Consider the following 18,315-nt stretch of genomic DNA (forward strand, 5'->3'; position numbering starts at 1 on the left):
AGCCAAGCCTCTGCCTGTAGCACTGGCAACCTATGTAGGCCACTTTTCCATCCAATTTGTGGGGGGAAAAAAAGGGGCGGGGAGAGAGAGATACAGAGAGAGAGAGAGAAGGTGCTTAAAAAATTGTATGACAAAGTAGAATTAAAATATAAGTATTCTGATGCAAAAAAATTTTTGAAAGATATATTTGAAAGTTATAGTTACAGAGAGAGGTAGGGACATGAAAGAAGGGACTTCCGATTTGCTAGTTCACTCCTGAGATGGCTGGCTGAGGCTTCATCTGAGTCTCCACATGAGTGGCAGGGGCCTGAGCCATCTTTCCCTGCTTTCCCTAGGCCATTAGGAGGGAGCTGTTGGAAGTAATGGAGCAGCCGGAACATGAACTAGCACCTATCTGCAGGCTGTGGCTTTACCTACTAAGCCATAACATGGGCCCCCACTAAAATTATTTGTAAGTTATGCATAGTTTTTGCATGATACACATTTTCCCAAACTCTTTGACATACTTTGTATTTTTTAAGAAAAAGGAGAGACAAAGATTTTTAATTTTTTAATGTGCATAAAAGGAACAAATTTCATGTATTTCTTAAATGTGTATGATACCACTCATCCGCCTCTTTCTCTCCAGTCCTGACTCCCCTCTCCTTCCTGTCTTAATTGTCTTTAGTTTCTCCAATTTTGATAAGTAACACGTAAAACTAGTTGGAGGCACTTTGTAGAACCCTCAAAATTGATCTGTTCCCCTCGACACACTGAAAGCCAATCACTTACATCGAGGGGGTCGAAGAAAAGTGCGTGTTTATTACAAAGCAAAAAGCAAAGAACTAGTGTTCACTGCTCTCTTCTCCCTGGGGAGTCAAGGGAGAAGGTTCTTACAGTTTTAAATTTGAGCTGAAAGGTACATGATCAGTTCTTGGTTGGTCAGTGATATTCATAACTTTCTTTGGTTGGTGATGCTGTGGTCCTTAGGGAATTAGTGACAGCTAGGTAGGCTCCGGCTGTCTGGCAGTTAAGGAAACAGGACTGTTACCATCTTTAGACCTGAATTCCCCTTCACAGACCGCCCCAGGACAATATTGGCCATCATGGTCTTATCTATTGGAGATATTGAGGCTTGTTGTTTCACTCTCTTGAGTCTGTGAATTCCTCTTGATAAAGGACAAGTGATGACGTTTCAGGGAAAGGGAGACAGGCAACAGACTGGGTCCTGCTTTTACATAATTGGGATTTGGTTTCACAGTGACATTCTCAAAGTTTACTTTGTAAACACAAGCTTAAACCTTCAGTAATTAAAAAGTCTAAATAGGTAGTAAGTGGGAATACCACTGTTGCTCAGGAATATAGCCAAGGGCTATAAAGAGTAATCAACTCTCAGAATGTCAATTACACTCATAAACTTTTCCTTTTCTTCTTTTTTTTAAAATGCTCTTTATACTAGTTACCACAACTCAGGAAAAATATGTATTTGTCTTTTTGAGACTGGTTTATTTCTTTACACATAATGGTCTCCAAGTGCATCATTTTGGGGAAGATAGAATTTCATACCACTAATTTGTTAGAGCTGGGAAGCTAAACCGGATCTGATCTGGTTAGAGGAAGATTGTGAAGCTAGAAGGATTCCAATACCAAACACTCCCCTATAAGTTGTTTGATATTTTTCTTAGAGATCCATGATTCTGTCTCTACTGATTCAGGTGTTGGAAATACATGGAAAGTTGCTCTATTACTACAGTACCTTGTCATTTCTCATTATTTTGAGAGACCTATATGCTTGACTATTGATGTTTTTCTATTTTATTTTGCAAATTAGATGAGCTGTGATGAACAGACTTGTATCTTGACAAGTGACCAGTTTCTACTTACCAATCCCTTGAGAGAAATAATTAAATGTTACTTTTTTCCTTTAAAGCTAGTTCCTCAAATTGGTTTTTTAAAATCTACATATAAATAGGAAGAGCAATCTAGTATTTTCAAACAATATTCTTGAATTAAACACAATACAACAAAGTAACATAGAATCCATTTTCTGTATAATAAATGCTGATAAGAATAGAGTCAAGTGGGGAATGAAGCCTCAGCTGTGGTTTCATCCCATAGTCGCTTGCTCAGCTGGCTGAATCTCTCGGCTTTAAGAGTTGAACACGATCTCATTGGTAATTTTAAACTTCATAATATTTTTTCATAGTGCATGTTTGTTTGTCTGTTTTGCCCTTGTTACAGGACTTTTTGTGAAACCGAGATATAAAAATCTATAGTTTGCCTAAGATTATAAATGGTAAAACAGTATAAAAATCTATAGTTTATCTTTTCTCTAATACATTCAAATATTTTAAAATCTCAAAGTGTTTATTTATTGCATATATTTATGGTGCCCAACATGAGGATTTGATAGACTTATGTACAGTGAAGTGATTATTACAATTAAATAAATCAACATTTCTATCTCCTAAGGTATTTTTCTAAAAATTCTGTGTGTGTGTGTGTTGAAAGTACAGAAATCTACCCTGACAACAAATTTTTACTTAGTAGATTTTTATAGTTATTAAACCATAGTTCATATCTCTACTTAACTTGTATTATACAAATACGACCTTGTGTTCCTTGATAAGCTAACAGCTCTCCATATTCCCCGCCTTTCTTCCCTGGCAATATCACTCTATTCTGTTTCTATGTATATAGCATTGCTTAGATTCTGTGTACGGGTGAGATCATGCAATGTTTGTCTTTCTCTGTTCACTTCACTGAGCAAAATGACCTCTGGGTTCATCCTCTCAGCAAAGGCATAGTCTGCTTTTTTTTTTTTTAGTCTGTCCATCTGCCAATGAACAATTATAGTAATCTCCTATACATCAACTATGATGATGTTGTAGTGAATTTCAGAATTCAGATTTTTGGACTATTTTTATTTCTTTGAAGTATTTGCCCAGAAACAGAATTTTTGATCACATGGCAGTCTGTTTTTAATGCTTCAAGGTGTTTTCCTTAAGCAAGTAACACTGGATCAATGATGAATTTTTCTTTTCTTCACACCTTTGTGGACACTTATTATTTGGTGTCCTTTTGATAATAGATAACTTTTATTTTAATATATTTATGTAAGTTTATTGGAAAAGCAGAGTTATGGAGAAAGCAGGAGAGAGGCAGAGATACTCTATCAACTGAGTCTCTTTCCAAATGGCTATAATGGCCACAGTTGGGCTACTCTAAAGGCAGGAGTTTCTTCCCGGTCACCCACATGGTTGCAGGGACCCAAGCACTTGGGCTAGCCCATGCTGCTTTCCCAGGCCATAAACATGAAGCTGTATTGGAAACAGAGCAGCCTAAACTTCCACCAGAGGCCGTGTGGGATGTGAGTGCCACACTACCAGGCAGAGGCTGTGTATGCCACCTCACTGGCTTGATAACAGGCATCTTAACAAGTATAAAGTGATATCTCATTATGATTTTGAGTTTATTTCCCTGATGATTAATGATGCTGATCACCTTTTAAAATATCTACCGGCAATTTGTGTGTCTTCAGGAGTATGTCGGGTTGGGAGAGGAATTTATTCACATTCTTTATCATTTATTCATTTGTTAATTTGATCAATTTTTGTTAGTTTGACAATTTTTTTTCTATTGAGTTTTATGAATTCTATCTACATTTTTGGGTATTAACTTCTTATCAGATAAATGTTTTACAAATGATTTCTCTCGATTGTTGCCCTTGTACACAAGCTTTCTTTATACACAAGCTTTTTTTTTTTTGTAGTTTGATACAGTCCTACATGTTTCTTTTTTTACTTTTGTTGTCTGTGCAATTAGTGTTTTTATCCAGCAAACCAAAAATTATTGACAAGATCAATGTGAAAAATGTGTTCTCTTATGTTTTCTTTTAGAAGTTTTATGATTACAGTTCTTACAAATTTTAACTGTTTAATCCATTTCAAGCTGCCGTTTGTGTATATAATATTTTTTCTTTTGCCTACCTCTTGCCAAGTCAAAATGTATTTTTCTCACTGTGTCCTTACTGAAATCCTAATTTTCTTGAATCTTATAATCTCATGATGTCAGAAGGTTGAATCCACTTTGTTTTACCCTATTTCCTCCATGTGTTTTTCAGTACCCACTGAGAACTAGGTGTCAAAGCAGATCTAACAACCTGCAGTTGTGTTAGAGCAAAGTACTATGTGAGAAAGCCAGAAGAAAAAGCTGAGGGTCTGGGAGAATCATTAGACTACACAATCAGTATATCTTGGAGTGAGAGAGGGAAGGAAGGCTGTGAAAAACCTCCTACCCTGTCATGCTCAAAGGATGGTTCCTTCAGTTGTCCTTGAGCCACATTCAGCCCACAAGCCCTCCTTCCTTTGTGTTTTTACTTGTTTTAGTCCTCAGCAGTGAAGAGCTGGAATAAACGGAGATCTTAACACAAACCTGATGATAGACAAAGGGCAGTAGTTGAGTTCTTGGTTAATTATATCCCCTACAGGTGGCAAACAGAGAGATGCGTTTTTATGTCCATTAAAATCTAGACATCTTTTTCGTAAATAATAAACAGCAAAGAGAATGCATTTATTTTGTCAGTACCTAAACATGGATATGAAGATGTGAAATGGAGGCAGTTGAAGTGTGACACTAAAGTTAACAAGCGTGGAAAATCAAATCAATACAGACACATGCTCAGGAGAGATGTTCGTGTTCAGCGTTTAATGACACTGTCCCTGTGCTCAAGTTGCTGTGTGATTACAGTCCAGAGAAGAGCCGTTTCCCTGCTGAGATGACTGGCCCTATTTACACACTGTTGTTCATGCTTGTGTCTGGCCACTTTGCCATGATAACTAGTCTTCCAAAAATTCTTTGGAAAGAGGAGGAGTATTGAACCATTCTGTAAACTGTAGCATCAACACACAATCATTTAAATTATACCTGTCTTCTATAGTGTTAAGATGTAGTTTTCAGTGAGTCAGACTCTTTGGGAGTAAAGGAAAGTTTTAAAACTTAATACAACTTCATGTGCAGACTTCAAAGTTTTCTCCATTCTGACACTCTTCAAAATGATAAAATTACCTCTCAATACATCTTCCCATATTTCTCATCTCTACTCAATGCCTTCTTAAATTATCTTGTTCCCTTACCCACCTTCCCTCCCACTCATCAATTAAGAATAATGGCTGTCAGAGAAAATGGAATATATGAAAAGTTATTGTTCAAATATTAATAGATGTCGGTATTGTCTTGATAAGTTCATGTATTCCTGAGTTTCCCATTGAGCTGCCATTGTGAAAGAGCGCCAGTGTGCATTCCCTGTGTGGATTCTACATAATATTGCTGAAACCAAAAAGATGATACCAATTTGTTTATTTTCAAATTTTATCTTTCCTGTGACTTTAATCTCTTAAAAATGCACCTTGAGCAAATGTTCCTATTTGTTGTTCTTTGTCAAAGCTGGAAAGCTAGATCCAAGACTAAGCTAAGTTTAGGTCTCAAAGAGAGGGAAAATGCCACAGAAAGCTAACGTTTTCTTCCTATGGCCTTAATATTTTGCAGCTCGTCCAGAAAACTGTCAATTAAAAGCATGGAATTTACACAGATTCATGTTTTGGAAATCAGCCAAAAAGCCTCGCCAAATATGTGAAAAAACTTATTAAATAGCTTTTTAACCTTTATTACTTACAACATTTGATTGTATAGATCTATATCCTCAGGAGACACAGGCAGTGCTAATTAGGACTTCTGTGGAAAAAGAGCAGAAAGCCATTTCAGCCAACGTATACATTTCTTCTTTGTTAGCACTGAATTGGATACTTAAAATGGAATGTACAAGAAGTTATCATTCTGAATGCCATCCCTCAAAACTAGAGAAGCAGAAATTTATGCTCATACAGTAGCCCCAGCACTCCACTGTTTGCCCTGGTAATTATCTTCCTCAGTTCTAAAATAAAATTCTCTAAGTCTGAAAATTTAATGCCATCAAATATTTTAAATGTTCAAGCAAAACAATTAGCACAAGCTGTTATTGAGAAATGCTCTCTGTAAAAAGAATGATGGTCATAGTGGCTAAACGTCTTTACGATAACGTTTTTCTAAAGAATTTTGAGGAATATTACAGCTAATAAAATTTGTTATTTTGGAGCTTCAGAATATTAAGAATAGCTTTGATTTTCTCAAATCAAGAGGTTTTTATGGTCATGGCCTGAAATTATTTTCAGAAAACAAATTTAATAATGTCACAGTAACTCTGATCGCTTTCTGAAGACAGGCTCTTGTTTAAATTCAGTAATTTCCATGACTTCGGATTATACCATTAAGTTCCTTTATGAAATATAGTGCCTGCTGATAGTGTTTTCATGAACACAGTACAGTTAATTATTATTCTTGCTCAAAATTACTAATAATTTCAGTAAAACTTATGTGGTAAAATTCACAGGCAAGTATATTTCTCCATATAAATATAACTGATTCTCTAAAATAATTAAACCCAGACCCTCATACTAAGAAAATGTTTGGTGTAATACAGCATAAGTGTGTTTGCCATTCCCTTGTGTTATACTAACCTGGGGAAGTATGCACATATTAGTTTTTTCCTCCAACCTCTTTAATTAAACTAATTTCTGGTGTAGCCCTCATGATCTGGACACAGAAAATGAAGGGTTAACAAGAACTTGAATTAGGGATGAGTGAAGGAGAAATTTTTTCTTGCTGTTTCACTGTGATTGATTGAATGCAGAACTCTTTTAGTCAGCACCCTCACATCTAGGATCATTAACAGTATAGTAGCAGAAAATGTTAACTATATGGACTTAAATTAATACATTTTAATGACATTTTTGATTGTATAATAAACAAAACATGTACTATTATAAACAGAAACATGTGAACATTTTTTCTGCTTAGTCTCATTCACTATGAATCTGTGTCAAAATAAAATACAGATTATTTTTTCTTTCACACACAAAAAAACTGAAGTCTTTAGTTCCATGTAGTCTCCCCACTCCTACTCCACACTCAGAAAATTATATATATTTTATATGTATGTATAAAATTGCAACAGAAAAATATATTTTTATATATAATATGTTATAAATACAAATATATAACATATAAATGTATAATATATATTTATATATTGAATATATAAAAAGATATATATTTTATTGGAAACGAAGAGAGACAAAGAAGAAGATCTTCCGATAATCCACTCCCCAAGTGGCCGCAACAGCTGGAGCTGAGACAATCCAAAGCCAGGAGCCAAGAGCTTCTTCCGGATCTCCCACAGGGGTGCAGGGTCCCAAGGCTTAGGGCCATCCTTGACTGCTTCCCAGGCTGCAAGCAGGGAGCTGGATAGAAAGTAAGGCTGCTGGGATTAGAACCAGCACCCATGTAGGAGAACCTTAAACTTGGTTAAGATCACATTTAGCAATATGACAAAAACTTTGAGTCTTCTTTCTGTTAAAAAAAAAAAATTAAGGTCACTGTTAAATTTTCAAATGCAATTTTGGCTAACTTATACATGCCCTAAAACTTATTTTGGGGTCTCAAGCTGAGGAGTTCTAACAATTGCAGTAGAATCTACACATTTTCTGATTTAAAGTCCATGAGGCAATCTCAGGAAAAATATAAATAAGAATTCACAGCTTTAATCAATTTTGTTCCTTTTTTGAGCATTTCTAAATAAAGTATTTGCTTATAATTTAGAAATAATTCCAAAAATAATCCAAGTGCTGGTATTGAGGATGAAAGCACAGTAGCTAGCATTTTACTAGGAAATTTTATGTGCGTTTATGGATTTTGGAAAGCTGCCAATCATAGGACACATTCCTTATGAAGCCCAAAAATCCACTCTGCAAAAATTGCTCTAATAAAACATTGACTTTGCACTGAAAGAGAAAAACAAGTGCCACTCCGTGGCTCTCACCGAGCCCTGCTCGTAATATGCAGGGAGACAGTGCTTATCTTCCTATCTGTAAAAGCCTTAAGTCGGTGTGTATGTTAAATGCAACATTTTTCAAAACATTTGCTAACATTCTCAGGCTTATTGCTGGATTCCTTCCTATGCATTCCCACCAAGTGACTTAAACGAATTCCATCACTTTTTTTGAAGAAAACTCCTTGACACTTCATTTATTTATTTCCCCCAAAGAGCCTACCTAGCACTTTGTCTGTAGTAAGTGTTCAATAAATAATTGGTGCATGACTATGTTACAAATACTTTATTTTTTTGACAGGCATGAAAAGATGTATTATAGGAATTCATCCAGAATGGATGGGCCTAAGGAACTGCAAGAACGAAATAAGGGTCTGGGGTGGGGGGCGGAAAGCTGTAAATCATCAGCCTCATTGGTCGTCATTCTCATAATTTAGTGAACTAAGAGGCAATATTAAGAAGGCAATTACTGGGCCTGGCATAGTGGCTCAATTGGCTAATCCTTCCCTTGCTGATGCTGGGATCCCAAATGAGAGAGTTCGTGTCCAGCCGCTCCATATCCTATCCAGATCCCTGTTTATAAGCTTTAAGGCAGTGGAGGCTGGCCCAATGCCTGAGACCCTGTACCCATGTTGGAGACTCAGAGAGGGCTCCTGGCTTCAGCTCAGCTCAGCTATGCCCACTGTGGTTTTTTGGGGAGTGAACCAGAGGGTGTGGGATCTTTCTCTATTTTCTACCCTCTGAGTCTACCTTCTCAATAAAAATAAGTAAGTCTTAAAAGAAGAAGGCTATTTTTTAAGCTTTAGTATTTGTATATATGTTCTGTAACATAATACGTATTATCACATTGGCCTGTCATCTAATAAATAGCTAACTTTTAGATTCTTGTGAGGTACACATTTAAAAGTAAACTACAACACACAAAGCATAATCCTGCACACTGGCAGTAGTTTATAATTTGGAAAGATTGTCATTTTTTCTCAAAGTATCATTTCACAGAGGGTCAGTTATTTATATAATATTTCATGTAATGCATGTAGGAAATGGTAGGGGACACAAAAAGAAAAATAGTATTTTTATTTATTCCTATAACAATACACGGAACTGGTGAAAAGCAAGGCAGGAAGTGAATTTTGGACAAACGTGTTCCTAATTCAGACGTAGCACACTTCCAACCTAGTTTTCAAGTGTCTGTATTTCTTAAGGAGAAATTGACAAGGAAAAGATGAAAGACACTGTCTCTGGGTGGGTGCAATAGCTCATATGGGCACCAGCTCATGTTCCAGTTTCTCTGCTTCCAATCCAGCTCCCTGCTATGGCCTGGGATAACAGTGGAGGATGACGCAAGGCCTTGGGACCCTACACCAGTGAGGAAGATCCAGAAGAGCCTTTACCATACTTTATCCATTCATTTGTTGATGGGAATCTAGGTTGATTCCATGGCTTTGCTATTGTGAATTGTCTTGCTATAAATATAGGATTGCAGGTTGCATCTCTGATGAAGATTTCATTTCCTTTGGGCATATTCACAGGCAAGGGATGGTTGGGTCACATGGTCAAAGGTAAATCAATTCTCAGTTGTCTGAGCACTATCCATTCTTTCTTCCCTAGTGTTTGTACTGGTCTACATTCCCACCAACCGTGGATTAGGGTACATTTTCCCCAACATCCTCTCAAACAATTGTTGTGTGTTGATTTCTGTGTATAGTCGTTTCTTAGTGTAGTTAGGTGGAAACTCACTATGATTTTTTTAAAGATTTATTTATTTTTATTGTGAAGTTAGATATACAGAGAGGAGGAGAGACAGAGAAGAAGATTTCCCATCCAATGATTCACTCCCCAAGTGGCCACAACAGCCAGAGCCAAGCTGATCTGAAGCCAGGAGCCTCTTCCAGGTCTCCCATGAGGTGCAGGGTCAAGGATGTTGGACCATCCTCGACTACTTTTCCAGGTCACAAGCAGGAAGCTGGGAGGGAAGTGGAGCAGCTGAGACACAAACCAGAGCCCAAATGGGATCCTAGGTGTGCACGGCAAGGAATTTAGCTTCTACGCTACTGCTCTGGGCCCTCATTGTGATTTTTATTTGCATTTTCCTAATAGTTAGGGAGCATGAGCCTTTACTTTTAGTATAAAGAGAACAGATTTAATGTGGTTCACATGTACAGTTTTTTTAAGATTTGTTTATTTTTATTGGAAAGACAGATTTACAGAGAGAAGAGACAGAAAGAGCTTTCATCTGCTGGTTCACTCCACTCCCCAAGTGACCACAATGGCCAGAGTTGAGCCAGTCCAAATCCAGGAACCAGGAGACTCTTCCCAGTTTTCCACACAAGTACAGAGTCCCAAGGCTTTAGGCCATCCTCCACTGCTTTCCCAGGCCACAGGCAGGGAGCCAAATGGGAAGTGGAGCAGACAGGACACAAACCCATGTGTATATGGGATCCTGGCGAATGTAAGGTAAGGACTTTAGCCACTAGGCTACCATACCAGGCCCATATGTACATATCTAAGAATATAATATTTCCCTTCCACTTCCTCCCCTTCTTTTTTTTTAATATTCATTAATTTATTTGAAAGTCAGTTACAACAGCGAAAGAGAATCTTCCACCCACTGGCTCACTCTCCAAACGGCTGCAGTGACAGGGCCAAGGCCAGGCTGGCTCAGGAGCCAGCAGCTTCCTCCTGGATACCCGTCTGGATGGCAGGGGCCCAAGGACCTAAGCAATCTGCTGCTACTTTCCATTAATGTGAAGCAGGATCTAAAGTGGAGCACCCTGGACTGGAAGAGGCCCACATATGAGATGCTGGTGTTGCAGGAAGTAACCACACCTGCTCTGTCATAAAGCCTTTGCTCCCCCCTTCCTCCCTCTTTGCATTCCCCCTCCTTTCCTCTCTCCCCCCACCTCTTTCTCACGGCTCACTCTGACTTCCTCTACCTCCTTTCCTCTTTTCCTTTGTCTCTTGCTTCCTTTCTGCCTCCCTTCCTCCCTTCTCTTCCTCCCTTCCTTTCTTTTTCCCTTCCTTCCTCCCTTCCTGCATTCCTATCTTCTCTTTTTAAAACTTGTGGAATAATATAGGTCCAGTAAATAAAGATTTCAACAAATAGAAATACCGTATTTCAAAAGGAACTTAGGCAAGGATTATAAATTATAATCAAATAAAAAATTAAATTTCACTTATGTACAATAACTTTTTATAAGGCTTCTTTTGTTTTATTTTTTTATTTTTTTTATTAATTATTTTGCATTATGTGACAGTTTCATAGGCTCTGGGAATCCCCCCACCCCCTCGCCACGCCCCTCCCCTCTGGTAGATTCCTCCACCTTGATGCAGTATTACAGTTCAAATTCAATCAAGATTCTTTCCTTGCAAACATATACCAAGCATAGAGTCCAGCTACTTATTGTCCAGATGGGTTGAACATTTTCTTGGGGAGACCATTTCTGGTCTGAAGTTAGAGCTGGTAGAATAAAGCAGATTTACAGAGAAAGAAGAGATAGCAAAATAAGACCTTCTATCAGACGGTTCACTTACCAAATGGTTGCAATGGCCAGAGCTGGGCTGCTCCAATGCTGGGAGGCAGGAACTTCCTCTGGGCTTCCCACCAGGGCACAGGGTTCTAAGGACTTGGGCCATCATCTGCTGCTTTCTCGGCCGTAGCAGAAAACTGGATGGGGAGGGAAGCAGCCTGGACACAAACTGATGCCCATATGGGATACTTCACAACAAGGTGGTAGAAGAGCCTGTTGAGCCATGGCACCAACCCAAATATACAGTAATTGTTTTAATAATTTAAAACACATAGTAAAAGTATACTTTATCTTTCCTAACCATTGTTTTGATAATGATATAAAACAAAATTAGAGAGAACAGTAATTACAGGTATACAGGAAAGTGGGCATTTCTTTTGCATTTTATTTTTGCTTTTTATTTTGTTTTAAAATTTCTCTCATATATAATGGAGAACATACAGTGTTTGTCCTTCTCTCTCTAGCTTAGTTCACTCAACATGATGTCCTCCAGTTGCATTCATTTTGATGAAAGTAATGAAATTTTACTTTTTAAAACCTGAATATTATACCATTGTGTAATGCTACAGTTTCTTTGTCCACAAATATCTGGTATAATTTGTTGATTGTGATCCATCTTTTGTTAAAACAAACTGCCATTTCTGAAGATATTGAGAATCTAATTCTAAGTCAAGAATCCATCTCACATCTTATGTTTTAATATGATATATTTCTGCCAGAGATATAAATTTGATCATTGACAGGTATTACAGGTCATTTCTCTCAGTTGTATGCAATGGTTATTCATTCCTACACTGAGATTATGTTTTACTTAAAATCCATTTATTGCTAACTACATTTTAGTTCAATGTTAGAACTAGTAGGTGAACATTTAAACCAGTGGCTCCCCCTCAACTGGATGAGATCTGGTAACAATTGTGCCTCAGAGATCACAGTTGGTTTTTTTCATTGTCTTAACTTGGTATTTAGTACTGCTATTTAATGCATAGAGGAAGGGGTACTTCTAAACATCCTGTAATACACAGGGTAGCCACCTCATATGAAGGTTATTTTGGCCCAAAAGATTATTAATGACCAAGTTAGGAAACACTTCTATAAACTGATGTTGCAAAACATTTATATGCCTGAATCTGAGATAGATAGATAGATAGATAAATAGGTAGATAATAGGTTCCAATTCACTAAGAAAGCAAACAGGAACTTATTAAGCTTGGCTAGATGCCAAAATTAATCCAATAAGGGTAAAGTAATTTCTATGTTTAAATATTTGATTTCTATCTACCACCCAAATAATCCGTTTGTGTAAATGAATCTTCCAAAAATGTCTGTGGAACTGGGATTTAGCTTATATGTCTCAAGCTTTGAGCCAACTTAACAATAATTAACTCTTTACAATATTTAGTAGAGCTACTGAACTCAAAAATACTTTTAGGGAGGAAATTGATATTAAAGTATCAATGCAATAATTATGAGCCATGATAAAGTAAACCATGTTAAATAGGCTATACTTTATCTTCCGTTTCCTGTAATGTTTGCTATTCCTCTGCTTAAATTCAAATGTCTGTATGTCACAATTCAAAAAGAATGATTCCTCTGAACCTCAGTTATTTTATATGAAAAAAACATTCATCACCAGTAAAGTTAAAATTATTACTTTCATTATTACAATTAAAAATAAAAAGTGTTCTACTTTGAAAATTTTACCTGTTTTTGGTGTTACTTTTGTGTTGTGTACTGTATAAAATTTGTGACTACAATTAGCTTGTCTTTGATAATCACTTCTCTGAGATTTTGTGAGGATACTTCAAGATGCTTAAAAAATGAATGTTAAAAATAATTTTAGTTTGAAATTCATTTGTGGTCTTTAAATAATACACATTTGGAATATTTTTTGAACACTGTGTGGAGATTGATTTCCAAGTCATTTTGAAGTAAGTTATCTTTTATATGCATTTTCCATGAACTTTTTGGGGTATCCACTTATATGTCAAAATTACTTGGCCAAGAGGTTTTTCTAATCCTATCGTTACCTGATTGTACCATCAACTTAATTCTCCTGTGAAGCCTTTCTGATCATTACCTTTTGTTAGTAAGTCTTTATATTTAAAAGCTTTCCATACTGCGTCTTTCTTAAGTATGACACACTTTTGTCTCATTTTATGTCAGGAAATTTTGGTAGAAAAATAGTGCATAGAGTTGTGGAACGCATTTCATGCAGAAAATTCTAGCTCTGTTAAAGTGTCTTGTAACATATACTACCTTGTTGTTATGACTCGGCACCTGTTTGTACTTGTGTTCAGCTTCTCTTACACGTTTAGTCTCTTTGAGGAAGGACATCAGTGTGTTATATGTTGACAATAACATTCAGTGATCCTGAGGCCGCAGAACTATAAGTAGTTTCACTAATGTAACAGAAAGAACTTTTCAAGAGAATTCTAGTAAGCTAAATTCAATTTCCAGGCTTGGCACTCAGAGAGAAAAAGCTTTCATGAGAAGTGTAAACAGAATCATTCGGGTTGACAGATACTGTGGATCTTGTTGGAACCTCACTCCAACGATTAAGACATTTCTAGAAATTCGCTTTGAGATTTGATTATTGTTTATAGCCCTTGCTTATACTCTAGAGCAATAGCGTTTTCTTCGCTTACCGCTTGTTGAATTCTTTGTTCAATGGAACGTTAAGGTTATGATTGTAAAGTAAACTGAAAGTATGTCATCACAAAAATTAATTGAAAAGAGGATGAGGGATGGAACAAACTGGGGGGAGGTAAGATGGAAATTATTATTTTGCTCTTGAAATTTTATGTATGAAATACATGAGCTTCTTCCTTTTATATCAATAAAAATAAAGCTTAATAGAATGAAATAGAAATTAGCTTGTTAATTCATAACCAAATCACAGTGGTCTTTGTAGCTTTTCATCTCAAAGGAAGTTGAGAGATAATAGTTCTCCCAGGAATGTAAGCCTGTTTCTGTCAGATTAACCTGGGAGTCAGGAAAGGAAAGTTGATGATTGTAGCAAACTTGATAATGATTTGAAGCTCTTACTGTCATCCAACTCACTATCATTGATTATGCCCCAAGACTGTAGAATAATGAGTATGTCTGTGACTGTTGGCATTTTACCTACCACCCTCCTTCTTTTCAGATGCTTTGCAAGGGTATTTCCAAAGAATTCAAAGACAGTTTCCATTTCCATGATGCTTCTGTATTTCAGTTTAGTTTGTCCTGGTCTTTGAAGTTCTAGGCTGACTGTATTTAGTTATGAATCTGTGATTAAGAGACATTATCCAAGGATACTTCAAATACTTCTGAAAAACAATAACCGTTCGCTTTATGATCATCAGGGATGAGGATGGAGATATTTTATAGTATTATTTGCAAATCAGAGAGCCAAAATCCTAAATTTCCCTTGAAGGACAAAGAGTGAGCATTCTCTCTGGTAGTTACATCTGAGAAATATGTTTGCTTTTTGTTTGTTTCTCCTCAAGACAGAGTGCTGTGAAAGTATGTGGCAGAAGTAAGAATTCTTAGAGTTCCAGTATTATCAACTCCTCTGTGATTTTTGAAAATGTTAGTTTGATAAACAGAGTGAACGGGACTCCACAGTGTTGAGATAAGAAGCTGTTTTATCAGGTGCTCTTAGATGCCAGGCATTGTTCCCGGGACACAGAAATTAATAATATGCTCTTCTTTCCCCACTGTAATTGCTTTACTCATACTAACACTCTTGCTAATATTGAAATTTACACATTGTTCAAATATGTCATAAGCTTGCTAGGTATATAACACATAACAGTTCTATAGAGGAAAGGAAAAGAAAAAAGTGGTCTGTAAGAAAGAGCAAAGCATTAAGTGTTTTGGAAAAGGAATTTTCTTATTGACTTTTTCCTGGGTATCTGAGTTCTGCAAACTGTTTTTTTTTTCTCCTTGGCCAGCCATTTGCCAAAAAAAAAAAAAAAAAAAAAAAAGGGTGAGGTTTTGTAATGACAGGAGATGATTGTAAGTGCATGCCCTGCCATGCTTCAAAGAATGAGGACAGGTTATTTTAAAGGTATTATGAGTACATTGGCATGATTGTATACTAATGAATAGTGTCACAAAATGGTTGACTTGGATTGGCAGATCTGTGTGTGCATAGTATAAGATCGGGTTTTAAGAGTGGAGCAATCCACCATGAGGGGAGGGTGTGGGGAGGGGTGGGGGAAATTCCAGTACCTATGAAACTAATACAATGTAATTAATGAATAATAAAAAAAAATTTTCAAAAAAAAAAAAGATCGGGTTTTAAAGTACAATGTAGAAATGCCACATTCAGAAGGCAAGCACAATGGAAAAAACAAGTTCTTTGATATAAAATGTGCCAACGTCCTAAATACTAGCTTGCATGCCTGCATCCCTGCATCCAAATCCTAATTACTTTAGGTAGAATGGAGACCCTTTCTCCATTAGTGTCTTAAACGTTTGATGGTTTGATGTTCAAAAAAACAGTTTATAAATATAATAGAGAACAAAAAGTAAAATTTTGAAAATAATTGTTCAGTATTACTCTGTTCTGATAGGTTTAAATGATCATCTTGAATAACAAGTAAAAACACATTCTACTTCCTATAGTTTGTTTTATTCTGTATCTTAGCAAGGCAAAAATGGTGAAACCTTGTAAATGTATGGCATATTTACATGAAGGTGTGTTATTTATTATGTTTTTATTTGCTGGGGCAAAATTGCTTAAAGGGGAATTATCAACCTCAATAAATACAATTTTAAAATAGAAATTTATTAACTTTTTTCCTTACCGAGGTGAATGATTTTTATGCCTTGATGACATTTTTGGTATAGACTGTGATTGGTAGAGGACACTGAAGAAATGTATGCACCTACTGTGGATTTAAAAAGTCATAAAATGATTGTATTTACAAGTTGCCAATTGCTTTAGCTTTGCATTTTAGCACCACCTGGTGGACAAAATATCATTTGTTTATCTTTTTCTCCAACAGTCCCTTTTCATACATTATGCTATCCAAAAATGAAGTATCTTTATAGATATTCAACTGTGAAAGTTTTAGATTTTAAATACAGTGAAAAAAATTAATGTAAACACATTTTATCTAACCTATTTCCTAAGCATTATTGCAAATTTAAATATCTGGGTTTTTTTTAAACTTCATGTACATGAGTTGATTGGTATTATACATTCAAAATCTCTCTTCTATACTAGAATTATTTATATTTTCCACACTAAGAAGTTCAGTAAAACCAGAAAGTTTTCTGTATCCTATTAATAAAGTGTCATTTAAGTTACATTGTCTTTAAAATATACAACTACTTTATAACATTGCTTTTTGAAGGATTTTTCATATTATCAGTTCTTAGAATGTCAGCATCTTTTGCAAATTTTAACTGAGTGTTATAATTTTTATTACTATAAAATAAGTAATCTTCACGTTCACTTATCCCATGCAGGGAAAATTCAGTTGTCATCATTTGAATAACATACATATATATACAGTACTTCTCAATTTATAATAGCTATTATAATTTTCTTGACAGTAAATTTGATAATATTTTACAGTGGAAAATACAAATGTGTTTAAAGCCAGTCTTGAAAATTTTGAATGTATGAATCTTTGTATTGGCCCACATTTTTCTGAAATCTGTATCTATTGAAGGACAATAAGACAATTCACCTGAAAATTCCACTGTGTTCCAGTGTTACTTAAAGAAAGGGTTTTTTAAAGCCTTTCTCTCCCCCCACCCTCTGTTTTTCCTTTTGTCTCCAGGCTTTGGATGGTACACTGTAAATTCAGCATATGGAGATACCATAATCATGCCTTGCCGACTTGACGTACCTCAGAACCTTATGTTTGGAAAATGGAAATATGTAAGTGCAACCTAGCTTGATTAATTGCCTTTGTTTTTCTAAATAAAATCCCTTAGATGAATAAATGTGAATTTCAAATGATTAGAATGGTATTGTCCATCTTTGTACAGATATGGAGTGGTAGAGTTGACATATATGTCACAAATAATGTATAAAACTTGCATTGCAAATATAATTTCAAAATAAAGCAAATAGATAAATAACTCTTAGATCATATTAGTCTGAAATTTACAGAGGCTTGTTGCTGTGAAATTTGCAGAGGCAGAGAAAAGTCAGGAGGACATATGGGGGTGAAGTTAGAGGAAGATGGCAGCCTTGGCGGGATTTTCGCCACTGGCTTATGTTGTGCGTTATGAGTCAATCGCAAAGGCAGGATACAGGGGTGACAAGCACACTCAGATATTCCCTGGAGATGAGTCATCAGCATTACAAACTAGTGTCTGGTGGTTAACCTTTGCAATGTGTTGATACTTGAGCAATTTTCTACAAGTAACATTTTCATTGTATCCATTTCCTGCAGATAACAAGTAATATTTTTTTGGCTGTAGAGGTACAGATGGATCTGAAAATGGAAAGTAGAGATCCTGATAGTTGGATATGGAATGGCTAGGTAACTTTGACCGGAGAGATGTCTCAGGTTAATCAGTGAAAATCAATCAAAGGTGCCTGCAGAGTACAGTTTCCCAGTCTGAGGCCCAAGACATTCACAGCAGGCTGCAAGCTTCAAGTAGATATATATTTCCTTGGACACAACTGCGAAGTTTCCCTAGTTTGTTGAAATTTTAAGAAATCAATTTTAACTGTACAGGGAAAGGTTCTTAGTAGCTATACTTCCTAGAGCGTTTCATATATTGAGGTACATTATGAATTGTGCTAGGGTCACGGTGTCATTCATTTCTAAGGCTCCCTTGACCATAACAATTTGTTCTCAAATATCTCAAAAAAATATTCTACAGAACAAATTCTGGATTCTGAAGTCAGACAATCAGGAATGAGGTTCT

At 36.1% G+C, this 18,315-nt stretch overlaps 1 protein-coding gene across 2 annotated transcripts in view; it reads left to right on the plus strand.

Annotated features, from left to right (window-relative positions):
- Positions 1–18,315, plus strand: part of ALCAM (activated leukocyte cell adhesion molecule) — a 180,928-nt gene that overhangs the window by 117,726 nt on the left and 44,887 nt on the right. For both annotated transcript variants that reach the window (XM_058661824.1, XM_058661825.1), the window contains exon 2: positions 17,214–17,314. In XM_058661824.1, coding sequence (XP_058517807.1) covers positions 17,214–17,314 — 101 coding nt within the window. The remainder of the gene's footprint in view (positions 1–17,213; positions 17,315–18,315) is intronic.

The sequence above is a fragment of the Ochotona princeps genome, chromosome 3 (assembly GCF_030435755.1).
Source record: "Ochotona princeps isolate mOchPri1 chromosome 3, mOchPri1.hap1, whole genome shotgun sequence".
Lineage (NCBI taxonomy): Eukaryota > Metazoa > Chordata > Mammalia > Lagomorpha > Ochotonidae > Ochotona > Ochotona princeps.